Source organism: Corvus kubaryi, unplaced genomic scaffold (genome assembly GCF_017639235.1).
Source record: "Corvus kubaryi isolate FWS band 111438036 unplaced genomic scaffold, C.kubaryi_AGA036_p1.0 74, whole genome shotgun sequence".
NCBI lineage: Eukaryota > Metazoa > Chordata > Aves > Passeriformes > Corvidae > Corvus > Corvus kubaryi.
In genome coordinates, this window is record NW_024582061.1 from 16,963,350 (window position 1) to 16,991,341 (window position 27,992).

The 27,992-nt window shown below is 41.0% G+C and overlaps 1 protein-coding gene and 2 long non-coding RNA genes across 9 annotated transcripts in view; 1 reads left to right on the forward strand and 2 right to left on the reverse strand.

The window, feature by feature from the left end:
* Positions 1-9,759: 9,759 nt before the first annotated feature.
* Positions 9,760-17,231, reverse strand: LOC121675292. Of its 3 annotated transcripts, XR_006020030.1 has the most exons (4): positions 17,143-17,230; positions 13,139-13,277; positions 12,736-12,945; positions 9,760-11,093 (listed from the first exon to the last, which is right to left on the reverse strand). It is a non-coding gene; the product is annotated as an uncharacterized LOC121675292 (long non-coding RNA). The 3 variants fall into 3 exon arrangements; XR_006020031.1 differs by having other exon boundaries at positions 9,760-12,945; XR_006020032.1 differs by lacking the exon at positions 13,139-13,277 and having other exon boundaries at positions 9,760-12,945; positions 17,143-17,231.
* RBX1 (ring-box 1) lies at positions 17,091-27,930 on the forward strand. The gene is made up of 5 exons (XM_042050590.1): positions 17,091-17,225; positions 19,538-19,616; positions 25,093-25,163; positions 26,391-26,476; positions 27,757-27,930. The coding sequence occupies exons 1-5, from the start codon at positions 17,148-17,150 to the stop codon at positions 27,767-27,769; spliced, it is 327 nt and encodes a 108-aa protein (XP_041906524.1). The 5' UTR covers positions 17,091-17,147; the 3' UTR covers positions 27,770-27,930.
* The window catches only part of LOC121675293, a 35,742-nt gene continuing 28,824 nt past the window's right edge, over positions 21,075-27,992 (reverse strand). For all 5 annotated transcript variants that reach the window (XR_006020036.1, XR_006020037.1, XR_006020035.1 and 2 more), the window contains one exon: positions 21,075-26,519. This is a non-coding gene — a long non-coding RNA (uncharacterized LOC121675293). The remainder of the gene's footprint in view (positions 26,520-27,992) is intronic.

Sequence of the window (27,992 nt, forward strand, 5' to 3'; positions counted from 1 at the left end):
TACTAAAGTCCTGTTGTTAAATAGAGTCTGAGCAATTTGCAGAGGTACCAATTTGCAGATTTGCTTCTGTCATTGAAGTGGAATGAAATTTGACATTTAACACAATTTGGCATTCTACCTCTATGTGGAAAAATACAGTATGTCTTTCCTAAAATTGCATTCATTATTTTGCAAAGGAACACGGTGTAGGGAGTAGCAAACTGAGGTAGCACAGCAAAGAGAATGGAGATGGAGGTTTTTGGGACTGTACAATGCAATAAGAGAAGAATCAGGAGAAGGTTGTGATTTGGAGCTGCAGGGATGTGTGCAGGGGGATGGGAGAGCAAGGAGAGAACAACAGGGCATAAACTGGCAATTTAGTATGTTGTCAGAATGGTGCAATAGCTCCAGAAAACTGGTTATGCTGTTTCATAACCCTGATTGATTTGTCCTACTCAGTAGGGAGGAAGAAAAGAGTCAGATTATATTCATGAACTTGGTCTTAACAGTTAGTTTAATTATTTCTTTTAAAAATCAATAGAATTATCATATGAGAAAGTTTTATGCAGTTTCAGGCATTGATTATGTGTCATATTTTAAATAATGCAAAGGGAAAAATGTATGTTTCTAGGCAAAATCTTCATTATGATGGAGAGAGCTAGGCTCTTATGCTATCAAAATTACTGCTGTGGAAATTGAGTAATTACTCCCAGGAGAATTAGCATAAGGTGAAAAGAGTTAGGGTTAAACTTAGAAAAAAAATCTGTATGAGCTAAATGACTAAATGACAAAAATGTTTTAATTATGATATTTAATACTTTATGTAATTGGATAACAAAACTCTGCACTGACATAAATTGATGGTTTTAGGTTTCTTTTAAGCTGAGTTGTCCAGAAGCCTGTACAGGCATCTCTTTATTAGTATGCAGATCTAAAGTGCACTTAAGTTTATAATTCTGACATCATTACAGCACATCTGTTAAATATGCTCCCTACATGTGTGCACAGCCTCCACTTGTTTAAAAATCATCCTTTGGACACTGTCACAGTGCTGGCTCTAGGAGAGGGTCTATAAAATTCACTGTATTTAAGAGATATAACAATAAATTACACTTTAAAGCAGAATTTATAATTGAAATGGACAGTGAGGCACCGTGGGCTCAATGACACTCACTTTCAGCTCCTTTCTCCTTCTCAGTTTGTCTTGCTGCCTTTACTGCCTGGCAGCTCTGAGCCTTCTTCCCTAGCAGCAGGTGGAGCTGAACCCCTGTCTTCCTGGGACAGCTTATGCCTCAGCCTACCTGCTTGTTTCTCTGAAGCACCACCCAATATCTGGCTAACCAAAACCAGGCTTTTCAGAAGACAGGCAGAAAGGAACAAGGAAGAATTTCCAGCTCTTCCATGTGTGCCTTACCTTCACTTGCTGACTCATACCAAGTATGCCTTTTTAACAACCATGACAGAGTTATCCATTAACAATGGCAAAGGAAAAAAAAAAATTCCTGTCTGGGTAAGCCTGACAATGAGATTTTTGAACAAGAAAAGGTTAATAAGCAAGTTGGTTCTAGACCCTAAAGTGAGAATGTCTACTATAGGCTTCAGTATGTTCCTTCCACGGGGATGCTAGGGAAAAAGGTAGCACTGCAAGAGCAATCTGCAGTCTTTGTTTGGGAGCTTTTTGCAAATGCTGGTCTCAGACATGCTGTGGTGGGGCAGAACTGACAGTGGTTAAAGCTCCGTATTGGTTTTTTTTCTCTCAAGACCGTAAAGAGCATGTGGCTTTTTAAAGGAATCTGAGTTTTTCATAATTCAGGCAGAAATGTCATGGCAGCACAGGCTGAGAACTCTCAGCCTGTGGTTCAACTGGAAGTTGTTTCGTTCCAGCGAAAACTTTTAGAAATGCAGTTCTTTCCAGGGAAACAGCTCACTGCATCTTTTTGTGAGTAAACCAGGCCAGTATGAACAACATTGTGTGAGAGGGAGAGAGGCTCAGCTTCTTTTTATTCCCAGCAGAGCAAGGCCTCTGCCCCTGTGTGCCTTTGGGATATTAATACAAAATAGGATTGGCCACTGATCCAAGTTAAGATTATGTGGTCTGACTCTTGTACCAGGAAATAGTTAGCAGATGTCAGGTAGTCTCTTATCATGTGAATATTTTACTCAGGTAGTGCTTTAAGTTTGGGGATAATATACTTTGCTCTTTCAGTCTAATGTGCACAGAGCGTGTAACATACAACATCTGTTTTGCCTAGAGGAGCTACAAGCAGCGCCTCTGTAATTAATAGTATTACATCTCCGTCATGAACACGCAGCAAATTATTAGAGTCATTCTGAGAAAGCACAGCTGTTAATGCCACAGCAGGGGGTTGGGTTCAAGCTTTCTCTGCAGGCCTTGTTCCAGGCTACAAAACCTGGTGCTCCTCACACCACCTATGAACATCCTTCCTTACCACCCCTTGGCAGAATCACCATTTCTATTGGGTGGCCTCTGTGAAGTTTGTGTTGGCATTTCTGTGCTGTTGTCCTAATGTGTCATCAGGATCTGCTTAACAATTTTAACATTGTTTCTTGGATAGACAAGGTTTGATATGGCATGAGGGGTTAGGAGAGTTTTGCTGTGGAGCCAGGTCTGGCTGGCTCCTTGCACACCGTGCCCTTGGTCCATTAGCCCAGTTGCTCATGTCTTCCTGTCCTCAGCAGGACAGAGAGGCACGGCCCTACTGACAGCTCAGGAATCTCCAGTCCTCACATCCCCATGCAGCTGCTCCTGTCACAGAGGCCCTAATCTCCAACTGTCCTTCTAACTCTTCCCCTTCAGGGCTTGCAGAGGTACCAGTCTGGAGCCAAAAGCTGTAGCCTCTGGAGTGCTTGTTGCACTGACCAGTTGTCAGATTCCATATGGTGCCGCTGAGGCTTCTGTGATGCATTGCAGTATCTGGTATGTATATTGCTTTCTAATTTATGCTTTACCCTCTTCTTTTTTCCAGAAGATGAGCCATTTAACAGCTACATGGGTGTTACTGTGGTGACTGTAACCAGGCAAAACCATGCAGTTTGTACTGAGATAGTTCTACATTTGTGGACTTGGAGATGATTAAGAAATTTTTAAGGGTTTGTTGGTTTTTTCGCTCTTTCCTGCAGAACAGAGAGAGGTTTCTCATGAGCTTTCAGTTACAGACCATGAAGGGGAAAGGTATCATTTATCTTCAAAAGCACAAGTGCATTAATATCTATACACAAACATCACATATTAGGCAAACAAACATTGTGACTTCTAGCTATTTAGAGATTTAAAAGATTTTTTTCTCCAACCGTAATTAAGATTGCTTAGATATTTGACTCTTCACTTCTTTGTGTTGTGTTTGGATTTCTTGTTACATATAATTTTACCCTAGGAGTTCCAGGGTTTATTATTCTGGGGGTTTGAATAATTGCATTATCTCTGTAACGTATTTTACTGTAAGTCACTGCCATGTGGCCTTAACTTTGCCTCCGTCTTCAGGGTTTTTTTCACTTTTATAATATAATTTCCCTGCAGTATGAGTTTTTTTCAGGAGACAGCATCCTCTGATTCTCACCTGAGGAGTGCCTTTGCAAAAAAAGGTGAGAATGTGCTATCTGAAAGATGTGATTATTACTCTTGAAGCTTAAAACTGTAAACTATGTGAGTCTTGAACCCAAATGTATCATTCTAACTTAGGTTTTTAGAGATATAAAATTGAATAAGTAGAGCAATTAATGGAAAGAAGAACTGTAGAACAAACTTAAATTCCTAATAAACCGATAACTGTAAATTAATCTCAGCAATTAGATATAAAAGCTATTTTCCTCTAGTGTGCAACTCTTTGAAATTTTAGTGAACTCTAATAATAAATTAGAAGACTGATAAACTGTTTCTCTAAGCTCGTTTGAGACAAGAATTGCACCAAATGCCACATTTCTGAAGGAGACCATTTTTAATGATTCACAAGCTAATAGAAGACTGAGTTAAAATCCTCTACAATATTGCCTGTATTCTGTTAATAGAGTCACTGAAGGAAAGGGTAGGAGGAAGGACCCCTTTGATCAAGTAGTTGGAGCCCCTTCCTATTACAGCCATTCACCTCAATTTAGTGCTGAGCCTGGTAGTTTGTGTGTGACAGCAACAGATCCCTCAGTAAGATATCAAGCCTTGATCAGAAGGCTGGTGGAGGAGAAGGATAAGGTGGAAAATGGCTTCTTTCAGTCATCTGCTCCAGCTGTTAACCACCCCATCATCAAAAATCCATGCGCTTTTTTTTCCCACCCCTTACCCCCAAACAGGCATTACAGAGAGGATAAGGAGCAGCTTTACATGTTTAATAAACCTGCTCTGGGTTCAGTGTAGCCTTGACAGTGGAACTGTGATTGTACTTCTGTAAAAATGTCTACAACTGTGAAATTCACTCGCATTTCTCAGAGTCCCCAGAGCTGCACAACAGGGCCATTCACAGTTTAGCAAGAAGGACAAAGAACCAGAGAGGAAAGAAAGAAAATGAGCAATGAAGAGACATATGTGTTGCATGACTCTCCTCTGGTAGAAAAGACCTTGGATGTGTACAAATACAAAAAAGAAAATCAAGTCTTCTGGAAAATAGTGCCATTTCCTTTTTATTCTTTTTCCCCCTAGTACTTAACATAATCTTGGTGAGTTTAAAAAATTAAATGTAATGATACAAAAAGGGCTGCAAAGTGACTCCTCTGGACCTGGATCCATACTACACTGGGACCTGCCCTGCCTGCCCTTCTTTTTGCCATCATGTTTGTTCGCTTAAAATAAGCAACTGTACAGGACACCAGCATTGTCCAGACATTATCCAAGTCTTCCCTTTATTCCGTGAATCATCTGGCTTTGATCGCAGACTACTCATGCCAACACAAAGTGAAAGAAAAATCCAAACCTGAAGAATAAATATAAAGGAGAGAACCAAGTAATCCTGTGAATCGGTGTTGCCTTTTGGGTGACATTCTGCATTCAGGATCTGGTGTTTCAGGAAAGGCCCAACCTTGTCTGTGTTCTGTTACATTTGATAACTTTAACCACCTCAATAGCAAAGGTCTTTCCTTAAAATCCTCATTGTCTGTTTGTTGCTCTTGCTTTACATTTGAAATCTAACAGGCACAATACAAATTTTGTGTACCTCCAACGTTTTCCCATCCACTTGGTATACTTGCATTGATCCAGATACAATGTATTTAACAGATCAGAAATATACTGTGGCAGAGATGTTTTCATCCTGTCACCTGGTATTTTCAGAACATTTCCATTGGAAAGCTTGCTTCAGATTGTGTGCTGGAAGATACAACTGCCACTGAATGTAGTTAAAAAGAGGGGAGACATTTTACAGGATCCATAACCTGGATTTGCCCTGGAAAAAATTTTAGGGAAGGTCTGATGCAGGCAGCTTGTCCCAACCCCAGACAATGACCAGGAGGATGTCTCAGTGAAACATTATTCCACACCTGGAGGAGAAGGGTTGTGAGCCTCTGTACACACACCATGTGCTTCTCTGCATACTTCCCTTTTCAATTCAAATAGGGGGAAGCAGAGACACCCTTAGCATTCCTTTCTTCAGTAATTAGTTCAAGAGAAGTGCCTAAATCACAGAGCAATTGCAAACTGAGCACACAGTGATGGATAATCTCTATTGCTTGTTATGAATTCATTATTTCCTCTATCTTCTCAAGCCAGTCATGTAATTATTTTGCTCTCTTTTTGGGCTCTTCCATTCAGTCTCTTGTAACCTGCTTGCACACAAATCATTATTTCATTTTATCTGGAGGTGGATGGACTGATGATAATATTTAATCTGTTTCAGGAAGTTTCAGAGGTCACCAGCGTCAAGGAACAACAATTTGCCTTAGCTTCTTTATTAAGTGTATTATTTTTTCAATAGAGTATTATTTTATGGCAAAATAGAAGCATTCTTGAAATTTATACTTGTTGCAGATATCATATCCTCTTCCACCAACTTTGAAATAGTTACATAAACCAGAAGATTAAAAACGTTTTTTATTATAAAAATCTGGGCAAGGAAGAAGTCAATTCTTTATTTCTAGCTTTTTTTATGCAGAAGATGAACTGATTAACAAAAGTTAACAATATGAATTGCAATGAATTTTGTAGCTGTTTAATATCTAATATTTTTAAAGCATTCTTTTCACTGCTCCCAGGTGTAAAATCTCCCAAGTAGAGATTAGACTAGTCTTGAACTGGCATGTTCCCGTCTCTGACTGGAAGTGGGATTTCTGTACAGGCTGCTATTACGTATCATACCCTCAGCTGGTCTTCATAAAAAGGCCAGCTGAAGTATTGCTGAGCCTGTGGAAATAGGAACAAGTGTTCCCAGTGTTATCCCAGCAATGTTTTAGTTGTAGTAAAGGACTTTTGCTCCCATGAATTCCAGTCTTGATGGAAGTGACTGATGTTCTCTGTCATACTCTAACAAGTATTTGAAATATTAAGTATTAATGATGCATTCAAATAACAGAAAAAATTTCTCCCAGCTGCCCCTTTACTGGAAGGATCACTCTCCATGTGAGAGTGGCTGTGGCTGTGGTGGTTGGGTGTAATGGGGCAACAGGCTCCCTATGAGCTTTTGCCTGTGAGGCAGAAGGAAATGTCCGTTTTGTGAGAATGCAAGGTCTTTCTTGCACGTCTCTATGAATGTGCTAGTGCTCATGGCAGAAGCCACAATTCCTTTTTTAATTAAAATGCTCAAGGTTACAATAAAAGTATGCTTTCTTCATTTATTCTGCAATTTTAGTTAAAATTAACTAGTGCGATGGGTTTAGCCTAATGCGTGCAGTGTTCATGGAGAAACACTTCATCCCTTTGTTACATGGCCAGTTTGTATCTTCTTGGGAAAAAAGGGAAGATTTGACCCTTGACGGCTTTCCATCTGTTTTCTGTGCCCCATGGTAAATTAAAAAAAAAGAAAAAAAAATTGTTGCCTTTTTTTATACACTCTTTCTCTGACCATTCAGAAGTTGAAATGTCCCCAATGTAAATTCAAAGTCAGCACACAGATACATACTCTGCCTTGCACACCTACTCTTTTCCATGTAATATGAACAAAGCATGCAAAATACTGCGACAACAATCTGTTAAAAAATCATATTGTTCACAGCCATTCTATAGCAGTCCTTCAGATGTGTGAGCAGACCACTGCATAGCCACAAGGTTTAGAGGATGGAATGACATTTGTACTACTCATGTTCAGACTCCCTGAACTTAGAGGCAGTTTTTATCAGGTGGGACAGAGGACTCACTTCCATCTCAGAGAAACATATTCTTGAAAATTATATGCATATCTTGGTGGCATATGCCTGTACATTATGAAGAGACTAAAAAATTTAACTTTGCAAATTTGTATACACGTATTATTTCTTGTCCTGGAAATAATTTGATTTTTTTTAATATACTTTTGAATTTGCAGAGGGATGGTTTCTGCAGAGTTCCCTGGTGTTAGTTACATTAGCATTTTATAGGTTGCTCGTGTAAACTCTTGAGCTTTCATGGCTCTCAGTATTAGCTTTTTAATATAGCACAGTTCATACCGGCTCTTACTGCTGTCTTAATTTTGGTTGGGTTTTTTATGTGGCTCCCCAGCTGCAACGAACGTGGCCTACACTTGTTTGAAACATTTCTTGTCTGTGTAAACCTGCTGTTGATGTCTTTTTTTCCTTGCATATTGTAACACTCTAAGAGCTTAACTTGCTTGTATTTGTCGTGAAGATCAATTATTCTAGATAGCAAACCCAGATCTCATATTACAGGTGGGAACCCAAAACTTTTAGATAGCAAATAGAAGTGTCTTCTACCTTTGTACCATTATTTTCGTTGTTCCACAGATACAGAAATCCACAGTAAATGGTGCTCCTTATTCAAAGAACACATGCAAATAATTCCCAGCCAAATGTTAGTTATTGACTTCTAAGTTAATGCATTTTTTGAAGTGATCCCAGTATCACTCTTCTCTTTTGGGCATCTGAAATTGTTCAAAGTAACATGTGGTTTCTCACCTTTCTATAAGAAAAAGGCAATTTCTACACAGGGGGCAAAAAAATGTAATTTAAATAAAAGCGGGTTTTATTTTGGATATTAACGTCTATAACAGCAGCTCTCCTGAAGAGAGAGAACATTTTCTACCAAAAAAGACCTTCTTAATAGTTATTCTAGATACATTTCTATGGACAAGTCGGATAGTTTTTAAAAGGTCTGTATAAGATACTGAGAGGAGCAAAGCTTATGATTTCTCAAGTCTTACAAGGAAAGGATGTTCTCTCTTATGCATTAATGGGCTTCATCAGAATTCCTGGGTATCTGTCCAGCTATACATAGTAAATATTTCACATACCAATAAACTGATTCCTCAGCAATTCAACCACTCAGCACAAATGAGGCTTAATTTATGATGAATATCTGCACCTGTTAAAGAGTGAAATAGGCTCCTGACATAAGTGATTCTTTCATGCTGTTATTTCTCTAAATTTTTTCATAGGTCCTATCTTCCTAGATTCTAATCTTTTAAAGATCATGATTTCAAAAACATTCCTGAATTTTGAAATTTCCTATTGAAGAAGGAATATATGTGATTTTGAGCTAAAGTGTATATATGTAGTGTTTAGATCAACACTGTTAAAGGAAGGCATAAAACGTGCCTATTACTGAATTAGGCATTTGTTTTGTATATCTAATGATAAAATCAATATGAGGCTCCATCAGGGAGAGATCCATCAGCCTCTATCTTGCTAGCATTCAATCAAGAGATTGAATTTGCAAACTTCAAGGGGGAGAGATGTTTCTCCATTTTTTGACAATCCATATTACGCTAATTCAGACAGCTTTTACAGAGAGTTGCACCAGTTTACTCAAGCATTGCTTTCAATATCATTTCATTAAATCAATTCAAAAGGTTGTGTTGACCTTTTAAGTATAAATTTAAATCTGATCAGTGGAGCTTAAATTGATTAGGAACTGATTTTAGACAACTCTTAAGGCAAATAAGTGTGTCCACACAGGGTTCCTCAGCTGTTCAAGGAATTGATGTGAAATCCAATTTAAATTAAGCCACTGCAAACAAACCACTGTTGTGTTGTACACGAGTCCCAAATGTGCCCTCCAAGTTCTTCAAGAACTTTCTTTCTAACTTGAACAGAGAACCCAAGGGAGATACAGTTAATGGAGTGAAAGCTGTTCATCCCTGTCAGGAAAGGAGGAATGACTATAAAGCACAGTAAAAAGCTTCCAAACAAACATCCAAGGTTCAGCCAAAAGCTGTGTTTGTAAACCTGTTCACTGTCAAATGATGGTTGTTTTTTACTCTTTTCTCTTGGCAGCTGTAACTGTAATGAACAAGGCAGAAGTGCCAGATTCTGGCAGGAGGAAGCCTCCCCCATATCTCATGGGTTTAAAAGATCCAAAGTGAGTTTAAAGGAAATCCCCTCTAGTTCATGTTTGCTAGGGATTAGGATATCCAAGGTTTTCAACCTTCAGTTTACCTTTGCAGGAGCTTGGTGTTTTCGTGGTGTAGGTTACTCCTCTCTCCTAAAACATCACTGAAGACCTTTGCAGGACTACAGAGAAGCCCCTTGATCTTAACAGCCCTTAAGTCTACAGGGAGATTTCAAAGATTTTGTTCTCAGAGCAAAGAAATGGGAGATGCAAAATGAACTTCACTCCATATTGATTGGTAATGCAAATAAGATGGAATAAAATGGGTATTTGTAGAAGGGAAAGATTACCTGATAATTTCTACATTTCAGCAAACCTGTAAACCTGGGTTTTAATGACTGAGTTTAAAATCACTGACAATCATAAAATCATACAATAAAACAGGCTGTGAGAGAAAACAGGGGTGAAAGAAATAAATAGAAGGATATAGCCCAGTAAATTGAGGGAAAACTGGTTTAGTATAAGCAACTACTTCAATTATTGATCCAATAACATGGGAATGCAAGTTGCACTCCTGAACTTCTGGAGGCTATCTCAACCTCTCTTACGCATTCTTATCCAGATAAATTGTCATCTGCTCCATTTTCCCCTGTCCTAGAACTGAGGAAAGTAAGTGAACAGTTTTCCTTATACTCTCCAAAATGTTTTAATTATTTTGACGGTTTTGCTGTATGAAAGAAGAGTTTTAAGGGCTCTTCCTCAGTTTCGCACCCCTATCTAACTGAAGATTGCTGTTTGATGGACATTTGGGAGCTCTCTTTGCCAGTCCAAACCCCAGCAGGAGAGAATTATCTAAATTCCAAATATCTAAATATCTAAAAGGTAGGTTCTCCTATGAACAAAGGGACGTAAGAGATTGGGCCTTTGTTTTTTCTCCTCCAGGGATTCAAAAGGGTCTGGTGGTGATGGCTGATGGTTTGGATGTGTGTGGTAGTGGTAGATTTCTGGCCTCTTTCCAGCTTTCCTGGTTCCTCAAAATTACTTAAAATATTCCTATTCAAACCTGTGCAAGTGATTATCTTGAATGGTTGCAGACTCGCAAAAGGTTGTGGGATGTGAATGAACTCGAACATAAGGCTCTTCCATGGAAACTCATGAGTATTTCTATATGTTGAGGTAAAGGAATTAAATCCTTGGTACCAAGTGGAGTAAACTCATAGAACTTTCTATGTGTATTGCTGAAACCTCCCCAAAGCTGTTGCATCTTGTTCTATTCTTTTATTTTTTAAAGTCTTGTTGACTGCAGGTGAGTGGGAGTGTGTTCCTAGTGCTAGATTATGGGTCTTTCCTGTTTCTCCTAGCACAGGTCAGTGAATCCTTAAACTGGGTTGAGTAATAAAATGATGAATGTGGTGAGCAGAAGGAGAAAGAAAAAAACCACAAAAACCCCACCATGACTGGAAGGGAGAGAAGAAGGGACAATGTCACTTTGCAGTGGTAAATTACCAAAAGCAAAAATTACCGAAAGTAAAAATTACCAAAGCAGTAGGCTCTGCACTCACACTTGCTTCTCTGCTTGCTCCTATTTTCTGCATTTCCTGCAGCGGTCAGAATTGGGGAGGTTCTCTGTTCTGATCAGTGAAAGCTCGCTGTCACAAATTGTCCTTCTTTCCACTGATGTTCTGGAGATCCAGTTGTGCTGAGTTTGGAAATTAAAGGAAATGGTGTTTAACACAGCAAGATACATTCAAGGTATGTTCAGTATAGAACTAGCAGAGAGACCATCTCCTGTGGGATTTGCTGACCTAGATGCTGTAATGAACTTTACAGTGAAGTCCAAAGCAAGGCTAACCTCAGTATATTGTCTTTATCTAGGCACTCATAACAGAAAGTGGTTAAATGCCAGAAATACTTTAAATCCTGCCTTCTGAAGACTGTCTGAGTTAGGTACCACAACTTTTTATTCCTGCTGGTATGGGAGGCAGAGGATTGATGGCTCCCTCACTCTTGGCTTTTTTGTAATATCCATATAGTTTTTGTACAAGAAATTGCCATGTCGTTAGGCCAGCTATTTTTTTCCCATTCCTTTGTGTCTTTCTAAGAAGAAATGGTATAAAATCAGCTCAATTTTTTTTCCCTGAAATCACATCTGAACTCCCTTCAACATCCCCCTGCCTAAAACCAAATAAAACCAAGAGTAATAACAAAACCCACCAAAAAAGTGACAGAAAAACTTGGATCTTTACAGTTTTCAATTGTCAAATGGTGCCTTTGCTATGACTACCAGGGACTACAACAAGATGCTTTAACCAACAGCAGCATCTTTCCTATTGTGACAAAGAGGGATGGCAAAGGCTAATGAATTGTGTCTTATTGAGCAGAACCTGCAGTTAGGAACTTGATTCCATCAAGAGATCTTTGGAGGAATTTTGGCATACTATATTTCTTGGGAAAAGAATAAAGAATTAATATGTAAGTCAAATGCAAAGCTACAGCTCAGTGGTTGTCACCTTTTCAAAAATCATCAAAATCTTTGACTCAGTGGAGGTAGCTTCCAGACCTCTCTTTTCTGAATTTTTTTTTTGGTCTGATTTTAGTGCTTATTCCCTCTGTATGACTCTCTCCCACATTCAAGACTGTCAGGGAAAAACTGTAGATAAGAATATCTGTAAACAGTGTTTTAGTGTCTCCCATGCAGCAGTCTGGAACTGCCTCCCCTCATGTTTCTGAAGGTTCATGGATTTCCCAAATCAGTAGGAGTTTATTGATTTACATGCAGGCAAGCTTGTGTTACTACCTTGGTTACTCTTGTGGTTTTTTCTGGCTACTGCTAATTAGCCTGGCAGATCTTCCAGTGTTGCTTACATGCAGTAGTAAATGAATATAACTACTTCTATTGAGTTATCATAACATTGTCCTTTTTTCTTTTTTGTATCCTCCTTAAATGGATAAAAGGCACTTTGAAAACTCTTGTTTGAGCAATTAAATTGATCCAGACTGTGACCTGATACTCAAATGGGGCATCTCCTGCACTTGGACTATCCCATAGCCTCTTGTCACATCATGCAGTTCTTCTGGGTTATTCAGGTTAACAATCATCACTCCTTTGCTACTGCTTTCCTGTTAGTTACCCTCTGAAAGGCTTGTCCTCTCTTCCAAGTACAATCCTAGCCTGTCTCTCACATCTCATTGGGATCCCAGCTCAGGTTAAAGATTCTTCCTCTCTTCCAAGCGATCACTCTTCCCTGTGTATGCCTTTTTTTTCTCAGTTGCTATGGGCAGTCTCACCCTCCTGCTTCTTCAACCTTGTTAGTAACTGAGGTGCTCAGACTGCAGCTGACCTGGAGGTGTGGCGACTCTCGGGCCCACGTCTTGCCTCCGCCGGCTGCAGGCGGTGTGGAGAGTCCTGGCTTCCCGGGGCCCTCCGTGCAAGCTGGGAGCCTGGCTGTGGAACGTTTCCTTTCCTCTGAGCAGAAGCCGGGATGCTGCTTTCTCTCGGGAGGTGGCAGCACAGCCAGATACGATCAGCGTATGCAGATTGACGCCCAGAACTGCAAAGAGGTGGCAGGAAGGAGGTGGGGTTGGTGTTGGATTCCTTCCGAAATGGAGCTCCTCAGCAAGGATTAGGATGGGGAGTACAGGGGTGCTCATGCACAGGAGGGATAGCTACAAGCCCTTTCTTGAAGCAGAATGGAATCAGCCCAACATCCTCACGGTAACACACTGGGATCCCTCTGTCCTCACCATGTTTCTCTGTATCAGCTGCAGCTGATTGTCAGGCGTGATGTGGGGCCCGAGATCCCCACTGTGGGGACGATGTCATTCGCTGAGTCTACAGCCGCAGCCCCAATTGCTTGTTTATTCATGTGGGGGGAAAGACTCCCTGCAGGAGATTGGGCAGAGTTAGTATGTACCGTGGGTTTTGCAAGCACCCACTGTCCTGCAGGCTGCCACAATGGTTGTGTGTTATTTTAGCTATCAAGCAGCTTAAGGTAAAATGCCAGGAGAAAGGAAGAGTGACAATTAGTCACCATCCCTTTAAATGCTACAACCTGCTCCTCTCTCAGAACCTCATCTGTTCTTTTTAGCCAGTTTGGAGGCTCCCATTCTCTCCTGAGGTTTTAGTAATGGATTACAAAGACAGGGGTACTATATGGGGTTTAATGTGACCATCATCTGGAAGACATACACAGAGGCAGGGAGTTTGGGTTTCCACAGAAAGCAAGCACAGTCTGGTTCAAAAATCTATGGGATATATTGCTTAGTCTACCCCTCTGGCTCTGTCTCTGAATTCAATTTCCCTATGCCAAGCACACTGAATCAGCTGGAGATGCTAAAGACTGGTACAGAGCCTTGGTGAGAGGTTGTGTTTTGTGGCAACACAGAATAACCATAGATTCAGTTTTGCCCCAACAGTGATTTGTGAATGCTGTCTGTGGGCTTGTGCATCCAAAAGCAAAGGGTGCTAGAAATCCCAACTTAGCCAATTCAAATGGTTTTACTAGCATCAGCAACTGGAGGGCAGCCAGCCAGTCAGCCCTACAGTTCTTTAAAAAGTAATAATGTGCACCTGATTTTTGCTCCTTGAATGGCAACCACTGACTAGCAACTAGTCCCATATACCAGGTAATTCCTGCTTGACGCTGCTTAGGGCACCACTGAAACCACACCTTAAGCAGGCAGCACCGAGAGGGTGAAGCAGAGAAAGGCAAGAGAAAACTTGAGGTTTGTAAGCACTAGAAAAGGGCCACCTCCCCTTTTTTCCCCCTCTTTGCTCCTGGCAGTCTTGGAAGGCCCATTCTTACTCTCATGACTTGCTCTGAAGAGTGTTTGAAAGTGCTGCAATTCTCTTTCAGAACAGTTTCTTTCCTAAGTGACCCCAGTGCCCCAGAAAGACCCCATCAAATTGGAGGATTAGTCATGGTAACTGTTCATCTTCTCTGGTGCTGCAAACAGCTCAGGCAGTGAGGACTAAGCAAATCCACCTTTCCTGTCTGCATTTTCCTTCTAACTCAGTTCTGGGGGATCCTCCCACTGCCATGTGGATCCCTCTGCTCTGGAGGGACAAGTTGTGTCAGTATGAACACCACCAGGCCTTCTCCCCATGCAGGTGTAGAGCCAGGGCTGCAAGCAGCCATCCCTCCAGGAGCAGTTCCACAGCAGTCCAGTCAGGCACAGGCATTGAAAGAGTGCACGTATGGAGGAGGGAAGCATTTGAGGGATAAATCCCACATAGGATAATGTTGGTGACTGCAGAAAAATAAACAATCTGCCAACAGAATGAACATAAAGGAGAAGGACAGTGACCAAAATCCAAGACACTGGTTTTGAAAGGTTGTTGGTACCTTGCTTTTTGGAACAATCTTTGACAACTGGGAGAGAGAGTTTCTCATTTTAACTGGGACTAACCATATTCACAGCAGTTGTCACATGCCACCTAGTCTGTCTGTCTCCCTGCCTTTTCAATTTGGCAGCCTTCTCTTCTTCCCCTGCGTGTCCCAGAGATTTGAAAAATGATCCATTCTTCAAAGCATCCCTGGTAATTTGGACCACAGTGTTATACTTTTTTTGAGACTGATGCCTTTCAAAGCTGCAGCCTTTCTTCCTGCAGCAGCTTCTGACAACCCTCTATAATATACAGCCTTAAGAGGGCAAAACAGGTCTGAGGAGATGCACTTTTCCTAGGAGGAAAGAGATTGGAGATAACACTAAAATCAACAGAAAACAGACTATTTTATGTGTAGAAAAGAAGGTAGCTTAGCCCTTTTTATGAAGTGCAGGACTATACTGTCACTAATTTCACTTTGCAAAGTGTACTGGAGATCTCTTAATGCACTTGTTGGTAAAATGTAACTGCATACACAGATAAGTAAATATTAATTAATTAAACATGCAGATATGTGTTCTGTCCTGCACCATGTTTGCTATCTTTTTTGTTTTCCTAAGAACACCACCACCTTTTTAGCAAGACTTAACTCGAGATCTGTGTTGCTACATTATTTTTGCTGCCAGATACTGAAAGATAAATCCAGACCACATGATTGCTGGCTGCATGGCTTTTACCCACTGGCAACCACTTCCCCTGGTGACAACAGCTGAGGAGGGGAGAGTATCATTTTATATTGCAGCAGTCACTTAAAGTGAAAATGAATGTTAACATTTCTCTGGAATGTATATGCCCTAGTCTACACGTTTGTTCAATGTCCTGGCTTCTTACTGAGGAATGTCCTACTGGGGACATTGACATACACATTACATCACATACACACTAGGGTTAGAATTGATGTATCTATTAATAAGAAATCTTGCAAATTCTGCTTTGAAAAGAGCTATTTTTTTGAAGGTGAAAAATACATTTTCTCAAGCACCCACCTCCCATTTTCAAAATACTCCTTTGCAATAGTCCTGAATACAGAGCAACAGGATGGAAACCTGAATTTGTTTCCATTCAGTGAAATGGAAGCTTTCCACATAGGTAATGAGAGGTGTTAAAAGAGTGTTTACATGAGGGAGGGCATTTTTCTTCTTCAAACTTACCTTTATTGTCTGTGCAACTTTCAGGCTCAGCCTGACCCTGCCAATATTTAGGCTTGTGCATAAGTCAAGGCACAAGCATTACATGTCTTTCAAACATGAATCCCAATCCAAATATTAAAATTATCCCAACGCATCCAATAATAGCATTATCTCGTTCTTACTGCAGGTCCCTACTGTAGGCTTAAGTTTATTTGGAGACTGCCAGACACCCCACCCCAGGAAGCACTGGGTCTCAGGAAAGAGCTGTATGCACACAGCAAGATGGGTACAATGGAGACAGACCAGAACAGTGCTCTTGGGCCCAAGTACTTATGAGAGGTAGAGTACAGATATTGCTCCCCTGTATCTATGCAAGAAAATGGCCTTTTAGTGCTTTGACAATCTCCCCTTTCCCACATCCATGGAGCAGCACAGTGTATAAACGGATTTAGAAGGGGTGACTCTGCAGACAGATCACATCTCCAGGGACCTGCAAAGCTGGGTAAAATTTCAAGATCTGCAGTTGTCCTGCTGGGGAGCGTACTGCCCTCAGTTTCCATAACATGGGCAATACTACCACTGACCTTCTCGGAAAGGTACTGATGGAGGAAGCTCTCAGAACCAGCTCCCGTGCCTGTTGCCTCCAGCCTTCCAAGAGAACAGGCAAGGCTTGGGCAGCTCTGGCAGCACCTTTAAATCCATGCTGACTGTAACTACTGTATGCACAAATTGCACGCCGTAAGCGTAACCTGGACGCTGCGCATCTTGTCTCCCGCAATTCCATGTTCCTTTTAAAAAAACCTGGACTGAGGGAGAACAAAAGGGCTACAGCAGCAACACCGCCGGCCTCACCTCATTCTGCATCGATTACAATGGGCGAAAACAAGCTAGACGTTTATTGACGGCTAAAGCCCCTCATATGATGAAGGCAGGGAGGCGAGTACCAAGGGATTTTAGTAAGGCGCTACACCGAGGGCCCGAACCCGGCTGGCGGAGCGCTGAGGTAACTTCGCGGCCCCGCCCTGGCTGCCGCCCTCAGGCGCGCGCTCACGTGGCCACCCTCACGTGACCGCGCACTCAGCCCCCTCCCCCCCCCCCCCCCGCCCGCGGGGGGGCGGGGCGGGAGAGGGGGCGGGGCCATGAGATGACCCCTCCCACCCCCCCCGCTCCTCCGTCCCCCCGCCCCGCCCCACCGCGCACGCGCGCGGAGCGGCACGGGCCGACTCACGCACCCAAAATGGCGGCCGCAATGGATGTGGACACCCCCAGCGGAACCAACAGCGGCGCCGGCAAGAAGCGCTTCGAAGTGAAGAAAGTGAGGTTCCGCCGGCGCGCTCCTCCGGCTGCTCCCGGAGGCACGGGGAGGGCTGGGGTCGGCCTGATGGCGGCGAGCGGGACGAAGGAGGGGGCGACTTCCCTCTGCTCTCACGGAGCCGGGTACCCGGTTCCGCACCGGGGCGGTGGGAGGGGCGGGGCGAGGCCTGCGGGGAGTCCTGGCGTGCGCCCGGGCCAATGGGTGAGGCGGGCTGCTGCACGTGCAGCGCGAACTGGCCAATCAGCGGGCGCGACTGGCGGGGGCGGGAGCAGGGGGTCCCGACGGGGCCGTGCTGGCCGGGGGATGCCGCGGTCGGAGCTGTGCCGCTCGCTCCCCTCGGGCGCTGCGGCCCCGACGGGCCTCGGCTGCTCCGTACCCACATCCTCTGGGCAGCTCGGGCCGGGAAGCAGCGCTGGAGTGCTTCCGCCTCCCCATCACCCCCGGCCGCTGTGGCCCAGCCGCCCGGGCTGCCCCATGTGCTGCGTAAAATGCTTTCTACAAATGTCTCTGGCCGACTTTTTTTTCTCATTCATATTTAAATCGAGCCATAACAACTTGTTAGTCAGCAAATGTTCTCATGCCACCCTGGCTTTGTCTCCTCGCTCAGAGCAGCCATAATATCGCTCTCCTATCCAGTGCCGCCAATTTGTCAGCTGGGTCGTGGTGATGGTCCGAGGCTGTTCACGAGGATGTAGACAAGCAGGGAGAGATTGTGTGGGCCTGTACTAAGGTATAATTTGAGGAAAAGCGACCCCTAGACTGGATATCAGTAAACATTTCCAGGGATTCCTGCTTGTAGATGAGTTTGTTTGAAATGCAGCTGCCATCAGTGATGATGGAAACCCCTGGATCTGTGAAGGAAGTGTTTGGGAAACATAATTGCTTGTCCTTTGGAAACAGGGACCGATGTAATGAGAGGTATAAGAAGTGGCACTGTTTATGTGTCAGTGGCATTCCTCCTCCCCAGCAAAGTACCAAGACCTTTGTTGCATGTGTGGCTCAGTACAGGTCTGTGGGTCATCAGTGTAGACCATGATGGGGTAAGAAATTAAGTACTGGAGCATGTGGGAGAGGTAAGGGTGCTGAGAACTTTTATTGCAGCTGCCTTGAAGTATGGATGAAGTCCATGAGAGATGAGTACCTCAGCCAGAAGGCCAGCTAGACTTGAAGTTGGAAGATGGGGGAAAAAAATTAGATCACTACTGGTGCATGTCCTAAAAGATCTAGTAGTATTGTGAATACTTTTTATATAGGTACTAATGAAAAATTTAAAAGCTTATCGAAGTCCAATACTGCTCATCAATACTTGGAAGTCTGCATTCCTCCTTCAGAGTCCCAAACTGAGGGGAAGCAATGAAAACATTGAGATGGAAATGGAACACAGTAGAGAAGATTTACTAAAGGGAAGATTTACTATAGTACAGTCAGTACAATTATATACTGAAAAAATGTAAGGGGAAAAAAATCTATACTACTTAAGTAGTAAATGAAGATTATCCCAATTACCAGTACAATATTTTGGATTGCTTTGTATGTTGAAGGCAGGCCCATTTGTTTAATGAGTTTACAAAAGACCTGATTATGGGTTTTGTCAGGAGGAATAAAAAGGTATCATGTTTTTCTGCATAGCTTGCCCTAAAGTCCTCAAACCCTTCCCCTGAAGTAGCATGGGATAGTGCTATTACTTTTTTATATGTATAAAGGAAGTCTTTGAAAGGTTAATTTGGTAGTAGTTTGAAATTTTTATATCCAGCCTTGCTGATAGGTTGTTGCTTATTAACCTTTTGTAGGGAAGATTATTCAGGAGTCAGTGGAGAGTAGCATTAGAGATTTAGTTCTTGACCCCAACTGCTCTGAAGGGTGATTACTAGAAGAACTGCTGCAAATAACGGGAATTCCTCTTAACAAAAATGGCATCTGAATTAGTATTTCTCCAAGGGACTGTCCTTTCCTTCAGAATTGAGGATTTGGCATGAGCTGCATCCTTGCTTTTGGATCTTGAATAGAAATCCAGGTGTTTGCATCTGTTTCACAAAAAAAAAGAGGCGGGGGGGGAGACTGTGGGAGTTACCTTGTTTTTGAAGTGGGAAGGAGACATTGGGTCTGGGAGGTTTGTGAGAGGAATGTACCACTGCTTCCTAGTAACCTGAACTCATGATGAAGAATTACTCTGGACTTCTAAGATTTGGGTTTTTTTAAATATCCCAGATTTTCTATTTCAAAAAGTACATGGGCTCTTGAAGAATAACAAGGGTTTCTGTCCACTGTAAATTGAATCAAAACTATGTTTTTCTTTTTCCCCCTCTCTCTAGTGGAATGCCGTAGCTCTGTGGGCATGGGACATTGTGGTTGATAACTGTGCCATTTGCAGAAACCACATTATGGATCTATGTAAGTAAATGGGGGGACACAGTTGACAGTTTGGACTTGTATGTGATGAACAGCTGAAATTACCCCAGCTGAGGATATAATTCAGCAAAGCTTTCAGTTAGTAACTGATTATTTTGCTATGTAATGCTGAAGTCTCATAATCTATTTTTGTGACCTCTGTCACCATACTGCTTTTCCCTCACCCTTTTCTTGTAAAGAGTAGGATTACTTGATGCCATATCAACAGACATGATGCTGCTGAGTGTATTTTGACTGCAACAAAGAGGAAAAGGAGTAATAATAAAGGGAACTGAAATTATTCAGGGTTGACAGGCTTTGCTTACAAAGAGGTATTATATTTCAGAGTTGGGGAGGTTGCTATGAGTATCAACTTCTTGATGACACTCATTAAGATGAAGTCTTGTAACACTCTCTGTGTCTGTGTCTGGTAAGGAAAGGCATGGACCAGCAAATTAATTTGACTCCTCATTCTATAAAACCTACCTTGCCTAACTAACTTAGTACGTGTTATAGGAGGGGGAATTTTGTAAACACCTAGAGAATTATTTGTTCACTTACAAAGGAGAGTAATCAAATGCCAAAATAAAAAGCAATACGTTGTTAGTATTGGTTTGATTTCAATTTTTTTTTTTTTGCTGTATAATCTTGATGGTTCATTTCTATCATGAAATAGGAGTGTATACATGAAGTCACTGATTTCAGTCCCTTAGAGTATTGGTAATGAGTACAAACTCATTTTCTCCTCAAAAATGACAAAGTACTGTTGGCATCATAGCTGTCCATCTTGTTTCAATCATGAGGGACAGAAGACCTTTTAATATACCCCAGATAGAAATTTGCATCTATTTCTAAAATGTGAGGCTGGTGGAACCCCCCCAAAGCAAGCCCAGGTCCAACGACAGTGCCTGGGGATGGCCTCATCTGATCCCACTGGAACAGTTTTGTTGGACTTGTTTTTTGGAACCAACACTATTGGCAACTTCCTGTCAATAAGACTGTATGAAAATAAAACACTTCAGAAAAATGATACACTTAATAGCTACTGAAGGATGCATCTGATTTTACTTCATATTTAATAATTACAAAATTACTTTCAGAAGCTTTGTTTGGGTGGTTTTTTTTCTTTTTTCTAATACAGAGAAAACACACTGTAACACACTGGTCTGAAAATGGATTAAGCAGGTTCACTTCTTTTGGACAGATATATTTGTATTTTGAGCCAGCTACTGCCTAGCCATGCTTCAGTTTATTCTTGGTTATTAGACAGGGAGTGATAACACTAAAAAAACAGGGATTATGAAATAAGTTGATGTCCTTTAATTGAAGATTTCCTTTCTAAGTGTCTCTAACCTGTACCATCTCGGAAAGGAGTTTCAAAAGAAGGTGGACACTGGGCTACTACTTAGTCTCTCAGGTTTATGCTATATTAGAGAGGAAAGCATGTTGCTGACAGGCAAATGGAATTTCAAAGATTTATTAGAACGTAAGTTACATTTATAGAATTTCCAAATGTATAGAATAAATAGATAAAATCCTGTAATTCAAGATAATTATTCACGATAAGAGGGATGTATTTTAAGATAGGAGACGCTGGTGTGTTTTATTCTATCAATCTGCCTCAAAATTAATTGTACCTTCCATGACAGACCAAATACAGTCTCATATATTTGCAATTTTTTTTTATAAATAGCAAATAGGGATGAAGGAGAGGTGTGGAGGAGCTGGAAGGAGAATGGACAGATGCTATTTTTCAGTAGTAAATTTTGTTTGTCAATTCTTAAAAAAAAAATTTTAAGAAGCCCTAGCCATATGTGGGTGGGGATTGAGAGTATATAGGTAGATTAGGAAAAACAGTAAAGGAAAATGGCATAGGTAAGTTTTTTTTCATTTTTGAGTTGCTCAAGCATAACATGTTATTAATTTGTATGAGCAATGTTACGAGGAGCCTGGACTGCAAATGACAGACTAAAATTGACAGCATACAGAGTAGAAGGGATATCTAAATTGGTATTCCGAGATCAGTGTTGGCTCTGGATTTGCTTACTTCCTTGTTACAGATCATTAATGTTGTTAAACAACCCTTTAATTAGATTTTCAAACATAAGATGTGAAGTGATGACAAATTGAGAAAAAATTAATAGAATGTGCAGGGAAGAACAACACAAGATTCAATTTGATAAAATGCAGGATACAAATGTCTCCCACTCCTAGCAACAAAGAGAAACCTTGGATGGGAAAACATTAGAAGAGTGATAAGTAATACAGTCATGGTAATGAAAGTTTGTTAATGTTGTAAAGTCAGGCATCAATGGTAAGGTGTCATGCAGTTCTCCCCATGCATGTGCCTTATGACTCAGCAATGATGTGGTTCAGAGGATCCCCCTGCCCTCAGTTTGGTTTGTTTTCAGTGTACAGAAGGAATAAGTAGACTTTCAGTGTTTAGGTTTCGTTCTTCTCTGGAAAGACCCAGGTTCTGTTTAGATTTTACTTTAGTCTTTCTTCAAAGGCTTGCTCTCTGGTGCTGTCACTGCAACATGGTAAATTGGGGAGTGTTAGCAGTGTGTTTAGTATACTGGATTATCTTCTGGTTTAAAATGTGTAATGTATTATTGTAGTAAGATGACCAATATAGGTTTGAACTGTGTAAAATGTGCCATCAAAATACTGTTCCTTTGCTTTGACGATAACGTGCCAAGTACATGAATCCAGCTTCACAAAGACAGATATGTTGCACAGAATCCAAAGAAGAATCTCAGGATGTTTATTAGATGGAATGGGTTTGGATTTATTTCTTGATGTGTAAATATACAGGAGATTTCTGCAATAGAAAATGTATAGGAAGTAGGCTGGTTCTTATGATGCCAAGATTCAGAAGCTGCCATTATATAAGATGAATTTCTGCATCCTTGAGTTGAAATGCTTTCATTGCATCTTTCACAATTATTTACAGGTATTTCGGGTTTTAGCTGTATCTTTCTGCCCTCACCTGCAGATACTCTGTCAAAAGCAAGGCAACAGAAGAGTCATTCAGTATTCCTCCAGTACCTCTTACTGACTCTTACTGCTTCTTTTGGGTCAGCAGATGGTAAATAGGTTCTCTTTCTTTCAAGAGCCAGAATCATCAGCTTTCATTCTAGGATGGAGCTTGTCCGTGTGTTTTATTTATTATTTATTTTTCATTTGTTGATATATTGTCCTTTTCTAAAATGAAGGAAATACGAGACCAAAAAGTGTTTCAGCTTTTGGGAGGCTCTTTTTTTGCAGCCAAAGGTAGCAGTGCTAGCAGTAATCTCCAGTGCATTTGATGAGGGAGCTAAACCTGGGTGTCTTGTTGGAAGGGCTTTACATCACCACCAGAGAACTCCTCCTCAACCACTACCACAAAAGTTCGTCTGTCCTCTTAAACTTTTGGGACTGTCATGCCTTAGACTGTCAGTGAAAGTTTGAGTAACACTGAAATGAATGTCAGTGCTGCTTCTTTTCCTTGCCTAAACCATCTTTCTTCCCTCTCACTCCCAGGCAAAATACAGAGTCCTTTAAATCCTGAAAAATTAAGAATTGTGTTCATGCAGCTCTCAGGTTAGGGCCTCTTAGAGAGGAGGAAAAAAAAAAAAAGACAAAATGACATAAAATGGGCTAGATGGACTTCACATCTAATATGCCCAGTATTTTGCTTCCAGAAGGAAAAGAGAAGAAACAAGTATATTATATGCTGGAGTATTTTCCTTGCTGTCATAGAGGCTGTCTGAGTTAAACTTTGCTTACTCTTTGACTTTTCTCCCTTCTGAAGAATTTCCTCATCTTTTCCTTCTACTCATCTTCTCACCATTATCTGTTGCTGTACAGACTCTGGCCAGATATATAAAAGCTAATATCTTATGCCCCATGAGTCTATACCGTAGTAACAGTAAAATCGTTGCAACAATCTCAGGTGTAGAATTTTATACAAGTATCCAAAGTAATTTAAGTTTTTCAAGGGTCTTAAGCATCTTCCATATTCTTCATCGGATTTTGTTTTATTTCTGTATGTATTGAGAGATTCAGGAATTAAGACATCAGACCTTTCAGAAGTACTGGATTCTGTTTTCTTCTATGGGCAGGCAAGGGATTGAGCTTTGGACTTTCTGCTGTGGTATATCATATCTTTGATGTAAACCATATGATAAATACGGGTTCACTCAGATCTTGCAGAACAGCTGTTGCTACTGAGTTTCTTTAGACATCAGTCTTGTTTTGAGTAGTTCCTCGTGACCAAGGTTAACTGATGTCTCTTGCATCTCAGAAAAAATGGGCCTTTCTTTTATTTTGTGCACCTCCACACCTGAAAAATGGAGAAAGGGATGAATAGGACAGGACAAATAGAGATTACATTTTTCAGCCAAACCTGTGCGATTTGAAAGTTTTTGAATCTTTAAGTGATGAATCAAACTCCTTTTCTCTAAGCATATTCAAGCACACAAAAAGTGAACAGAGAATTGGAGTTCATTCAGACATCTTTGCTAGGAAAAAAAAATCTGCAAAACAAGAAAGCAGCAAGCTCATGTGTTGAGTTCGAAGCTGATCACGTATCAGCAGGTCTTTTTAAATTATTTGGGCTTGACTCTTACAGAAAGCATCCTTTAGCAAGGAGTAAAATGTTAGTCTCATAGGTTTGTGCTGCTGACAGTGGAGGAGTTGGAAATATCTTTTTTTCTTCTGAAGTTCCTTCTTGAGCTGGAGCAGAAGTGAATTGTTCAGGCTTTAGAATGGAGAACCAGCTTGCAGGATTTATTTTCTCAGTGTTGTTCTTCCTTCTTTCTTCACTCTTTTTCATCTCCTTCATCCACGCTATCTGACACAAAAGCCCAAAACATAACCCAAACTCATAAATAGTTGGAGTGGGGGCGTGGGGAATCCTCTTGAGTACTCAGCTCCACGGTGTAAAAAGTCCAAACCATACTGTATTTCCTATTGTGGACTTTTGGGATGTACTTACCTATCACAAGACTATAAAATAAAGACAGGCAAACTCCAGCATTACATGAGCAAATTAATTTGCAAATAAAGTATACAATGTGTGACAAGAACATATAGGAATTTATATTGAGAAAAACCTGGTTAACAAGTTTAAGTAAATGTACTGTCAACTGATTGTCTCTTTGAACACAAGAGGAAAAAATGAAAATATTTAGCCTTGAAATTTGGGAAGCAGACACATGTTGCCAGCAGATGAGCTATGTACTCCTGCCCTCTGGAACTTTGGAATACCAAAAAGGTAGAGAAAGGATTAAATCAGGATTAAGTATATTTTGATTTGATGCTTTTGGAAAAACAGTACACATTAAACCATAGCTCTTGATACTTTCTGGTGTGTTAAATACCACAAAAGAGCTCTTCCTCCCATGCCTCCACTTGCTGTTACAAAGAAATCTACCAGTTAGTGTTGCATGTACATCTTCAACTCCTGTGTATATTTGTTCAATCTTTATTTTCCTAGGCATAGAATGTCAAGCAAACCAAGCATCGGCTACCTCTGAGGAGTGCACAGTTGCATGGGGCGTCTGCAATGTAAGGAAAACTGTTTTATTGTGGAGCTCGTGTGGGGGGATCCTCCTTTTTTGAAGACTTGGGACAGAATGAGTTCTGTAGTATTTTTTACATAACCCACCAGAAATAAGAACTTTAAATTCCTTATGTTTATTAGAGTGTAGAAAGGAGAGGGAGAAGAAAATAAAAGGAAGTGAAAGATGGAGAGATGTAATTAGGCACAGAAGCAAAGGGAAGAAGATGAGCCTTAATTATTTTTTTAAGGAATAATAGATCTTTCCTTCTGAGCATGTTTTTCCTGATCATGGTTTGCCTAGGAGTTATACCTTTTTCTTTCCCTGTGGTAATAGGATCACTTAGATGTCAGTCTGCTTGATTTGTCTTTGTGCAGGCTAATTCAAAGAGTCAAGCTGGGGTACCCAGGTGATTTGCTTTCAGTTTTGGGGGAAGATCAAATCAGTTGGTCCCACTAGCACATGAACTCCAAGCTTGAATACCTCTTAGCTAGCCTGGGCCTGAGTTGGAAGATAAACGATTCCATAGTGGAGTAACATTCTGATCCTCAATCCCATCTTCACTGTGCTGTGGGATTGAGTTACAAAGTGTTAATGCTGGAACAGGACTAAATGTTGCAATTCTGTTTGCAGAGGACAAGAGCAAAATTTTTAACCATGTCAGGATATTCAAGTGTCAAAATTATGTTGTGTGTGGAACCAAGGGGAACCTTGGTTTTAAGTAGCTGTATGGGGTAAGGAAAAGGGTGTCCTTATTAAACACATAAAAGAGATTTTTTTTTTCTTTCTAATTTTGCAAATTCCTTTTTATTCAGGCACTGGTATCTCCTGCAAACTGACAGAAAGCTTCCTTCAGCATGTGTACATTCATATCATCCCTGCTACTCACTCTGAAATCCTCTCTTTTCTTTTTGATTATGCTTCTTATCAGCATCTGCTCTGCCAATTTTAGCAGCTGCTAAACTCTGCACTCTCTCCTTCATCAGAAGTCAGTCAGTTGCCACTGCATGCACTGTGGAACAGGCTCCCTGCTGCCATTTCACTAATGTTTCCTCCTCTTTGAAAATGTGGATCAATTTCTTGGTGGTTACCAGCTAACTGACTGATCAGTTGTCCCCACCTTTGCCTGTAAACTCTTGCTACTCTCTTCTTACTGTGATGCTTTCAATGGTAGTTTTCACATTGAGATGCATTCATAATTCTGAAATTATGTGATCTGAACTTTGTCTTCCAGCACGCTTTCCACTTCCACTGCATCTCTCGCTGGCTCAAAACTCGCCAAGTATGTCCGCTGGACAACAGGGAATGGGAGTTCCAAAAGTACGTATCCTGCACAGATTTCAAGATGAAAAGTCCAATTGTCCTGTAAATATAAATGATCAATGTCAGATTGGTGTGTCTGAGGGTATAGTTGCTGTTCAGAGAGGTTTTTTCTTCCACCTTGTTGTATATGGACTTTTCCTTAGGCACCTGGTTCTAAGTGAGCTCTGAAGGAAGTCCAAACAGCTGTGGGGTATGTGAGAGCTGTTGAAAAGTAGTGATTTCTATTGACATTCTCTCTAAAGAATAGAGAGCAGGAGAGAAATGGAATTAGCTAGAAGTGGAGTCTCAGGTGGATACTGTGCCACTGCATGAGCAATTTGAGTTTAGAGAATTACCTGAATTCAGCTGCTTGGGTTCCAGAGTGTTTCTGCTGAGGTGCCAGACATTGTATTGGGTCCCTCTGTTACCTTGATGATTTGTTTTATAACTCTGATAGCCTCAGAGATTAATACAGCTGATTTCCTAGCATCTGGAAAGCCATTCCTGTGGCTTTGGCCCATTTTTTTCATAATTTCTGTATTGTTTGTTTTGTTTAATGTTTTTTAAAGGTCTCATGTTAAGAATAGCAGTAGGAGATCCAAGAATGGGTTTCTGAGGGGTAATTGTATTTTGAGAGGTAATTGTACATTGAGAATAGTTAGGAAGTTTGCCTATCACTTACTTCATTCTGCACCATCTATCTGTTAATCTTTTCTTAACTTTTTGAAAAAATAAATTCGTTCCAGTCAGAATCCAGACTGAAACAAAGCAAAATAGGTATTATAACTGTTGAGGATTGTCTTTGGGCTCTGGTACACAGTCAGGTGTGCAAATCATCATTGACGTGACAAATGAAGTACCATCGTTTTCCTGAACACACAATGAAAATTGAGTCCATGTTGCCTGGCTAATCACTTCATATTGCACGGGCAGGATGATGAGAAACGGAGACATGAATTAATATCTCCTGATGCATGCTCAGTGTTACTTCCGGGGCTGTGACAAGCTTTGTTACATGCCAGATATATCTGAAGTGGGATTCAGGGCAAAAGATAACTGGTACTGAGATCTCTTGCACATGGTGCTGTGGATTGTCAGTCTCCTCTGACTGGTGTCTGGGTAGATGTTTTAGGGGAAGTGAAATGGGGAGAACATCCTAAGATTTCCTTAACAACATTTCACCTTCATCCCATTTACATCTTAATTATGCTGTGGTAGAATGAAAATAAATCCACCCAAACCAGCACTACTATGAATTGTAATTTTTAAAAAAACATTAACATATTATCTATTTGCAGGTATGGACACTAGAGAGATGGTCACACGCTTCTTGTTATGTCATCGAACTCAGTTGCTCTTGTCACTATGGGTTTGTTTTAGTGACTTGGAAAGTCAGTAGTGTATACAATTCTTCTTTCATGCTAATTTCTTGCTATTGTATACCATTGAATAAAGTCTTGCTGGAGCTTCCAGTCAAAGTTTTTTGTCTTGTGTTCAGGAGCGGGCAGTCAGAGCATGAGGGAGGAGAATTATC